The sequence below is a fragment of the Leuresthes tenuis genome, unplaced genomic scaffold (assembly GCF_036924035.1).
Source record: "Leuresthes tenuis unplaced genomic scaffold, fLeuTen1.0.hap1 SCAF_11, whole genome shotgun sequence".
Taxonomy (NCBI): domain Eukaryota; kingdom Metazoa; phylum Chordata; class Actinopteri; order Atheriniformes; family Atherinopsidae; genus Leuresthes; species Leuresthes tenuis.
In genome coordinates, this window is record NW_027325365.1 from 34,381,410 (window position 1) to 34,392,005 (window position 10,596).

Genomic DNA, 10,596 nt, shown 5'->3' on the forward strand with positions numbered 1-10,596 from the left:
CACTGGTGAAAGTTACCAATGATCTCCTCTTAGCCTCTGATAGCGGACTTGTTTCTGTGCTTGTCCTGATGGATCTCAGTGCTGCATTTGATAGGATCAATCACAGCATTCTGTTACAGAGACTTCAACATGTTATTGGGATTACAGGAACTGCATTAGGCTGGTTTAAGTCATATTTATCTGATAGATTCCAGTTTGTTCTTGTAAATGAAAAATCTTCCTCACACATCGGAGTAAGTCACTTCCCCAGGGTTCTGTGCTAGGACCAATTCTTTTTACTTCATACATGGTTCCATTAGGGAACATTATTAGACAGCATGGCATAAATTTTCATTGCTATGCTGATGATACTCAGTTGTACTTATCTATGAAACCAGATGAAACCAATAGGTTGGTCAGACTACAAGCCTGTCTTAAAGACATAAAGACCTTGACTCAGAACTGTCTGCTTCTAAATTCAAACAAAACTGAAGTTTTGGACCTGAGCGCTTCAGGGAGAAATTGTCTAGTTAAATAGTTACTCTAGATGGTATTTCCTTGGCTTCTAGTTCTACAGTGAGGAACCTTGGAGTTATTTTTGACCAGAATTTATTATTTGACGCAGAAAAAAAATAAATGGTTTCTAGGACTGCCTTCTTTCACCTTCGTAATATTGCTAAAATCAGGAAAATCCTGTCTCAGGGTGATGAAGAGAAACTAGTTCATGCGTTCGTTACTTCAAGATTGGACTACTGTAATTCCTTATTATTGGGCTGTCCCACATATTCTCTGAAAAGCCTCCAGCTGATCCAAACTGCTGCAGCCAGATTTCTGATGAGAACTAACAGGAGAGATCATGTTTCTCCAGTTTTAGCTTCTCCTCATTGGCTCCCTGTTAGATTCAGAATAGAATTTAAAATTCTTCTCCTCACATATAAAGCTCTTAATGACTGAGCTCCATCATATCTTAAAGATCTCATTTTAAGATATTTTCCTAACAGAGCACTTCGCTCCCAAACTGCAGGTTTACTTGTTATTCCCAGAGTTTCTAAAAGTAGAATGGGAGGCAGAGCTTTCAGTTATCAGGCCCCTCTCTTGTGGAATAAGCTGCCAGTAAATGTTCGAGAAGCAGACACCCTTTCCACTTTTAATATTAGGCTTAAAACTTTCCTTTTTGATAAAGCTTATAGTTAGGGATGGCTCAGGTGATCCTGAAACATCCCATAGTTAAGCTGCTATAGGCTTAGACTGCTGGGGGAGCTCATCTGTCACACCTTTCCTCACTTTGATCTCTTTTTCACCCTGTTTAATTTCTCAAGTGATATTATTTACATGTGACATTATTGTGGTTATTAACTTGTGTTTCCCTGTTCCAACAGATATCCTGTGAATGCTGTTATGGTGTTTTTCCCCCCTTTTCTGTCTTCTCAAACCCCAGCTGGTCGAGGCGGATGGCCACCCTTCCTGAGTATGATTCTGCCAGAGGTTTCTTCCTGTTAAAAGGGAGTCGTTCCTTTCCACAGTCGCCACAGGCACGCTCAGGACGGGAGATTGGACTGAAGACAAGTTTCGGTGCAATCTGTTGGTTTCCTTAGCTAGGATATTATTTTTTTTAATTGGCTCTATATGAATGAATTGGATTATTTTTAAATAATGGTGTTCTGTGGGGTGTAGTTAATGGCTTTGTGGCTACCTCGGTGGTCCCCTTTGCTGTACTCTGCAGCCCCCCCCCTCTTGGGTATTGGGCGGGCCTCTGATGGGGGGTTTGGTGGCGCTTAGGCTTGTGGAGCCCAGGTCTAGCACTCGACTCGTGTCTGGGTGGTGGGTACCTGGCAGGGACCTGGCAGGGAACCAGGGGCAACAGTCGACAGCCCCTGGTTCCTGGTAGTGCTTTGCCCTATGGTCAGAAACCCTTTTGACAAGGGCTCTGTCCGGAGGCTTCCTCTGCGGTCTTCTGGGTGGACGCGTGGTTGTCCCTGCAGTTGGCTTCCCGGGTTCTGTGGGGCCTGCTGGTGGCCTGGGTCTTGGAGTCTTCTCTGTCTGCTTCTGATCGCTGGGGGGTGGGCGGTGTCCCTATACACTCATAGCTGAGCTCTGTTCATGTGGGACCTGTGCCACGTGTATTGCATGTTCATGCACACACACACACACACACACACAAATTAATTTGCCCAGTCACATGCATGCTATGACGTTGCTGTGTCCTGTGGTTTCAAGTCATCCGTATCCACGGTTGTGTTGTATGTGTTTGCTTCTGGCGCTGTTGCTCCTTGTGCTTTTTTTTGTTGTTTTGTTTTTTCTCTCTTTTTGTCTGCTTACAGGTGCTCCTGGTGGTTCTCCGCTTGGATTCCCCACAGAGGCTGTGGGATGTCTTCTGTTTTGTTTGCACAGGTGTAGCGGCTGGTTGTCTGATTTTTCATTGTTTTCTCAGATAGTTTTTTTTCTATTACTGTCTCCTTTCTTTTTCTTTGCTCTCTCTCTTTCCCTGTCCCACTATAAAGTTCGGCACTATTACATGTTAAATTTTGTAACAACAATAAATAAGTAAGCAGTCCTTGGGAAGAAAGGAGAGCTTTACATTCATAAAACTTCCCCTTGGCGAAGGAAATGTGTTTGGCATAAAACGGTATTCAGATTAGAATTCTGCTGCCCTAATGCTGGACAGGACGAGGGAAAAAGAAAAAAGTTTTATTTATTAATTTGGTTTTCTATTAAATATATACCAATCAATATTATGCCGCCTGCCTAAAATAAAGTGAGCTCTCTTAATCCTGCCAAAAGAGCTCTGACCAGTCAAGACATTGTCAAAGAACGTCTGAAGGTGTCCTGGATTGTCATCTATCAGGACTTTAGCAAAAGATCCTTTTGGCCTTGTAGATTGTGGGGAGTACCTTTGTGTTTTGGCTTTGCTTCCCACAGATGCTATCAGATCCCATCAGATTGGTATCTAGAGAGTTTAGAGGTCAGGGGAATACCTCAAGTTCTTTGACATGCCTTTTTGCCTTTCCTAAGTTGCTTTTGCAAGGCTCAGTGCTGTCCCACTGTGGAAAGCTGCTTATTATGGGAATGGTGTTGCCATACTGTATGGCTGTTGGGGTGACTGGTCTGCAGAAATGTTTAGGTAGATGTCAAAGTGAAATTAATGTGAGTCCCAGAATGCAGGTTTTCTTAGCAGAGCATTGTATTGGATGAAGATGAGAAGTGTTGTCATTTTACCTGTCAGTAGTCTTAATGTTCTGGGTGATCGATGTATGCCGCTCAGACACGTCACTAGTCATTGGTGATCAATATGAAAATCTCTTAAAAAGCAGTTAGTTTATTATACTTGAAACTGCACAGATTGTGAGCGCCCAAGACCTAAAAACAAAGACATTTTCAGAGGTATATACAAAGATCATGGATGGTTGTTCACTGACGTCAGCCATAGCCAGCTCCTGATTCAGTGCCACAAAATGAGGGAGAATAATCTGCAGAGAGAAGTGTACTTAGCAGGCGTTATGTTGGGTGAAAGATTTTGTGACACTTCTAAACACACATCTAAAATAGTTGCTGATCAGCAGAATTACAATAGGTCTATATAAAAAAAAACTGTGAGATCATAATCTTAACCATAGCTTTTAACCTTTAGACAAGCGAATGTTCACTGTCATCGTGCATATCTGGGATACAGAGGTTGCTGTGACTACAACACCTGGTAAACCTCAGCTGTTCTTCACCCCATCAACACTTATTGTTAGTTACGTTACCGTCAGGAAAGTTTGATTTGTTTTTTACGGTGCCACTTATGTCCTAAAGAGACTGCTGGATTTCTGCCATCCTTTGCATCTTCTATTGTTAGAGCTGTAGTTCATTTTGGAACTAAGCCTCTAATCATCAGTTAGAGCTGACTAAACTCAATTTCTACCAGGTTCTCAGCTACTTCAGCCAGTGTGGGAAATTTTCTTTCGTTCCTATTCCTTTTGTTTGTTTGTTTTTTCCCTTGTCCTGTCCAGCATTACGGCAGCAGAATTGTAATCTGAATACCGTTTTTGCCAAACAAATTTGCCAAGGGAAGCTTTATAAATGTAAAGCTCCCCTTGATGCCCATAAACTGCTTATTTATTTATTTTTGTTACAATACTTAATATGTAATAGTGCCGAACCAGACCGGCGGACAGGGAAAGAGGAAGAGCAAAGAAAAATAAATGGTACAGAAATAGAAAGAAACAATCTGAGAAAACAATGAAAAACCAGGCAACCAGCTGCTACACCTGTAAAAACAAAACAGCAGGCCTCTGTGGGGAATCCAGCCTTCGAGCCACCAGGAGCATCTGTAAACAGACAAGCAGAGAAAAAACAAAAAAACAAACAAACCAAAAAAGACAATCACAACAATCACATACAACACAACTGTGGATATAGATGACCTCAAACCACAGGACAACACAACAACTGATTAGCGATTTATGAAGCAAGTGCGATCATTAAGCAAAATGCGCACAAAGATTATTAAATATTGATCAAAAACATTTTAAAAGTAATACACAAATTAAATTTTAAAAAGTCACGTTATGTTGATTAGCATTGTTTGTTTCACGCTAGCACACACATACACACAGCTCGACAACGTAAAATATTGACTGTGTAACGCGGACACTTATTGAAATATGTATCCTCACAGTACACATGCGCATTACCGGCGAACAGCGAAAACAACATCCGGCAGAAACAACGTTATGCTTTTGGCCTCCACCAGAGAGTTCAAACTCATGGGCTGTGTCCAAAATCACTCCCTAACCACTATATAGTGCCCATGCCATTTTGTGGTGGTGTCAGAATGTTTACAGATTTTTGATGCTCACTATATAGTACACTCAATGTATCCCACAATTCACCGCGAAATGTAATGAGCATCCGATGGTCACTAACCATCAAGTGACTATGTCACTGTCAATATGCCATAATGCATTGCCAAAAATTCTCTGGGCTGCTCGTAAGGGATGGCAGACAGACATTAAATTAATATTTAAACTTTAGTAATAGAGATGGTTGCAACTTTATCTAGAAAATATACATAGATTTTAATAAGTAATAATTTGCCATTTATTAATGATGGCTAGTACAGTGTGTGACTGAAAGCTGAGTGAATCTGACCATTGTGATTACTCAGACAACTGGATTAATCAGTTTGTCCAATATTATGAGACACGCAATAAAGGAACTGCCTAAGGTTCAGGAAGTTTTGCCAGTAGGGTTGTAGTTTGAGTTTCAGAGAACAAAAAAAAAAAAGATATTACTCTAATTAGGCTAACACTCACAATTTGATGGTGTCTTGCTCGTCTCGCGTTACAAGAGCAGCACGTCTTCTCCTTTCACTCTCTCGCAATTTGAATTCTCCTCTGTATCATCATTAATTGAATTATTATTAAAAGAAACACAGCCAGATTGATAGAAGACGGCATTTCGATAGAGCTATCTGAATTTTCTAGATAACGGTAAGTTGTTTTTTATTCCCGGTGAATTGCTCATAGTTAGCCGTTGGATGACAGGTGTTAGACAAATTCATCAGATGTGGATAAGTACAACAGTCATGAAGCCAGTTTACTCCATTGTTTATTTTATTACAAATTTTGAAACAAGGCAATTTAAATGGCTTCCTATATTCATTGAAAAAAAAAGTGTAAAACGAACAACATATAATTAAACATTCCAGTAGGTTACACTGTAACTTGCTGTTACTAAAGAGCCAAGAGAACAAAATATAAAAATATGCTCAATAGAATACCAAATACGAAAATGAAAAATTACATGACAGTAGTGCATGCAGTAGTAAACAAACAAGATTGTGTGAGATGACATTAACGTGGTATGTTTTAATTGTGCCACAGCGATGATGTAATAACCGGCGCCAAGAGTAGTGTCCCAAAGATTTTTCTGTTGAGCTCACTATATAGTGCACAACATTTATTTCCCTATATAGGGAGTAGGGAGTAGGGGATGAATGAGTGATTTCGGACACAGCCATGGACCTAACTTCACCGTTAATGTCCCGGGCAAACACGCATTATGGGAAATGCAGTTCATACTGGAAACCCGCTGATAACGTTACACCGTTGCAAGACGAAGTAACATAAAGTATTTGTCTCATTCAACATCTTCTAAAGTTACAATTACTTGGATTTGTAACTATTTACAACAAATGTTTAATGTGAACATTGTACAAATGTATTCCCAGTTCCAAATTTAAGACAAAAAAAAACATGTTAGCGTTACCTACCAAATCAGGGCTAATTATAAGACGGCCCTGAAAGTGTAAAAGTGGGGTGTAAAAGTGCTCATTGCAAACAAATAAAAATAATTACATCCACATCCAAACGGGCTAGCCAAAACTTTCCCGCATCAAAGCAAATTCAAAATGGCTGATTCAGGTGTCCTTAGGGAGAGATAAAACCCACCCACCAGAACGTCACTACTGTATGGTTCCTAAACTTTTTGAGGATTCCACACAAATTAGCAATTAAATGTTGAGCCCTATTCAATTAAAGTGGCACAAATCTCAACAGAGCTCAACAATTTGTAGTTTGGTCAACTGCATAACGACATTTGACTGTTATGACCTTATTAGTTATGAGCTAGGACAACTGTTTGGGATTACAGTGCAAGTGTAACCTTTCATTAGACCCTAAGATCATGACTGTATGTTGAAGCGTTCAAGAATAGCAGCCTTTTTTTCCAAAAGTATGGGATCATAGTTTCCAAGGGTCTCCAAATGGCACACTTTTGGTACGCCTGGTCCTATCTTTAGAAAAACCTGTACAACATACTCACATTTTGTTGTATATAGTCAAATTTGAAGTGGGACTAGGTAAGACTTGAGGATGTAGTCCCATTGTGTTTTCCAGTCTGCAGCTCTATGCTAAAGTCACTTTTAAGGCACATATTTGGGAAGAAACATTAGGCGGACATAAAATCCTTATTTTTCATTGTATTCAAGCTCATATTACTCTGTGACAGTCGCAGTTTAAACACAGATTCAAACTGTTGTAGGTGAACATTCAGAGTGTTGTCTTTCAAAAGAGACCTCAACCATGCCTCTACTCCAAATGGTTCAAGAATAGCTTTAATTTCACTTTGCCTTTTTTTAGGCATTTCAGGCAAAAAATTACAAGAATTTTAAGGGGTTAAAGTGAAAATAAAAAGTCATTGATTTTTCAGGATTTTAATTAAGTGAAAACTTGAATTCAACATAAACAAAATGTAAGACCACATCAAATAGAAATATGACCTATAATGTGTATGTACAAACATTTTTTTAACCCGACCTCTCGGTTTTCCAAATATTGTCTTTTATTTTACAAATGTCTGGGCATTTTGGGGTCTGTGTGATAGATGGTAAAGCAGTTCTTGTCCACCTGGAGACAACTATAAACCTTCTGAAAGGTTTTCTCTCTTTCAGATTTCTCTGACATATTTTCCCTCAATTTAGACTATAAACATTTTCAAATCTTCACGTTTCTGCTTTGTCAAACCGGCAAACCTCTGCTCACACCCCCTCTGTCTCTTTTCCCTGAATGTATTAGTTCTTCCCTATGATTAGACCATATTTGCATGTGACATACCGTCAGGTTCAATAAAGTTTGTCTTCTCATTGTTCAGGAACCGTTTGAATTTTCTCTCTAGACCAAATGGTTGAGGAGTTACGGTCATGTGAAGTGCACATTGTAAAATCTAGACGCAGCAAATTTTTACGTCAGTGTTCAGACCGCAGTACCTTGTTAAGGCTTTGTGCTACTGTAATACACCAAAGCTCGCCTTCTCTTCTTTCCAAAACAATCTGAATTTTCCTCAATATGGCTTGAGGAATGACATCAAAATAACACTGCTTGCAGCTTTAATTTTATTTGTCATTAACTCATAAAAATGTGTATGTTGTTTTTGGAGGTGTATATAATGCAGTAAATGCTTAGTGTATTTTGAAGTAAAACATACATGCAAATGAAAATAGATGTGTATGTAAATGGACTGTAATTTTATAGTGCAATTCTAGTCTTGTTAACATCTTAAAGTGATTTTACACTTCAAGCCACATTCACGGATTCCCACATACTTATTCAGCACTTCTTAGTTGCACTCATAGACACACTGGAGGCAGCATGCAGTTCAGTGTGTTGCCCAAAGATATCTCAACATGAGGTCTGCGGTTCAATCCACCAATTGTCTCCTGTCAACCAAATGTTTAAATAAAGGAAAAAACATTTATACATGATGTTTTGCACCAGTTGTTTTAATAAACTAGCAATTGATATATTAAGACACATGACAATGTTTGGTTGAAAAATGAAAAGAATTCCATAGTGTATTATATTGATATATTTGATATATGCAAATATGCAACTTCTACTATGGGCAGATAATCTATATAATAAACCTTTGTCCTCATACAGTACACCTAGAGGCTGTATGTTTGTGATAACAAAAGAACATACATATCTTCAATACGCTTGATGAAGAGACACATATGTAAAGCTGACCTGAACAGAGCAGCATAAATAACCGATGAATCAGTCATTCAACCAAACATTCACATCATGATGCATGAAATATTTCATGACCAGTTAAAGTAAAACAAAAAAACGACAAAAACAAACAAAAAAAATCCTGAAGATTCTCAGAGAAGCTCAGCAAATAATTAATAGTCGTGTTTTACTTTCTTTTCTTTTTCTTTCTTTTTCCTTTTCTCCTCAGGGCTACTATAATGACGAGTGCAAGTTCAAGGAGAAACTTCTGGCCAACAACTATAATGCTTATGAATCAACTGCTCACCCTGGCATGTTCATAGGTCTTAGCAAGACCGGCAAAACCAAAAGAGGCAACCGGGTCACACCAACAATGACCATGACACACTTTCTTCCCAGGATATTTAATTTTCAAGACCAAAAATTAACAACACAGAGCTGAGTTGGGGCATTGTTTTATTGCAATTGACTGTGTATGAACTTGTGTTATCCCACTGAAACTAACAAATCAGAGTATTACTGAAAAATTGTACAATCTGAGATGTATTGCCAGCTAACCACAGATGGAAGCAAGCTTAGCATGTACTTCTGGAATGCATCTACAAAGAAGCATTGATGTGGGATCACCGAACCTATGAATGAAGACTTCAATGGACTTCTCGAAATACAAAAATGTATCAGTATTAAAAATGGAAAAAAAGGAAAATCTGGGATCTTTTCTAATATTTGGGTATAGCCCTAAATGAATAAAAATGCAAAATGAGGAAATCAGTGTGAACTTTTTTTCCATTCCATAGTCAAGTAGCTCAACATTTGTCCTTTTTTAAAAAAAAGAATAAATAAATAATTACAATGATTGTTAGAACAATAACAATAGAACAGCATAGAACAGTGCACTCTCAATGACAGTGTGATAAAAAATGCACATCATGTCATTAAAAGACTTGAGCCGTCTCAGGAAGAAGAGACGGCTCTGGCCTCTCCTGTACACTGCTTCTATGTTGGCAGACCACTCCAATTAACTAGTTTGTTTAACTGACATAAAATATAATGAATTATAATGAAATGACAAGTGCAAGTAGCATGATAAATTGACTTTGCTCATCATACATCAAATCCTGTTGATAATGAATAAGGGGTGCTTTATCAACAACACGTGTGCAGCTTGTTTTTCTCTTAAAATGGGTACTTTTGGCATGTCTTTTTCCCCACTTTACAGCAGAAGCAAGATAAAATACAAACCCTTTTTTTCAGGACATTACCTGTATTACCTGTTTGTACTGTGCAACATTTTGTATCCACTCTTATTTATTTATATTTACCTTCCAAATAGCTAGACTTTCTTGCAATCTTTTAAAGTGCTCTCAAGCAATATTTCTCCAGGCTTTCTGAAGTTCTGTCCACATGTTTGACATGACTGAACTGTTTGGAAATAAGGTAGTCCTAAAAACCTCTTTTAAATGTGCATCAAATAATAAATTCTGGTCAAAAATTACTCCAAGATTCCTCACTGTAGTACTAGAAGCCAATGAAATACTATCTAGTATAACTATAAAGGCAAGCGCTCAAAAGATAATGACTTCAGTTTTGTCTGAATTTAAAAGCAGACAGTTCTGAGTCATCCTGGTCTTTACGTCTTTAAGACATGCTTGTAGTCTGACCGACCTATTGGTTTCATAGATAAGTACAGCTGAGTATCATCAGCATAGCATGGAAATATATGCCATGTTGTCTAATAATGTCACCTAATAGAAGAATCTATAAAGTGAAAAGAATAGGTCCAAGCACAGAATCCTGTTGAACTCCATAAGTTACTCTTGTGTGCGAGGAAGATGTTTAACAGACTGGAATCTATTATATAAATATGGCTTAAACCAGACTAATGCGAGATGAGATCCTTCCCCAAGTGGAGAAGTTCAAGTATCTTGGGGTCTTGTTCACGAGTGAGGGACGAATGGAATGGGAGATTGACAGGCGTATCTGTGTGGCATCCGCAGTGTTGTGGCCTGTGCACCTACCCATCGTTGTGAAGAAGGAGCTGAGCCAGAAGGCGAAGCTCTCGATTTACCGGTCAAGCTACGTTCCTACCCTCACCTATGGTCACGAGCTGTGGGTAGTGACT

General features: G+C 38.7%; 1 protein-coding gene across 1 annotated transcript in view; it reads left to right on the forward strand.

Annotated features, from left to right (window-relative positions):
• The window catches only part of LOC140317803 (fibroblast growth factor 4A-like), a 35,706-nt gene extending 26,790 nt beyond the window's left edge, over nt 1–8,916 (forward strand). The window contains exon 3 of the mRNA XM_072395306.1: nt 8,704–8,916. Within this exon, the coding sequence (XP_072251407.1) occupies nt 8,704–8,916 (213 nt within the window). The remainder of the gene's footprint in view (nt 1–8,703) is intronic.
• Nucleotides 8,917–10,596: the final 1,680 nt, after the last annotated feature.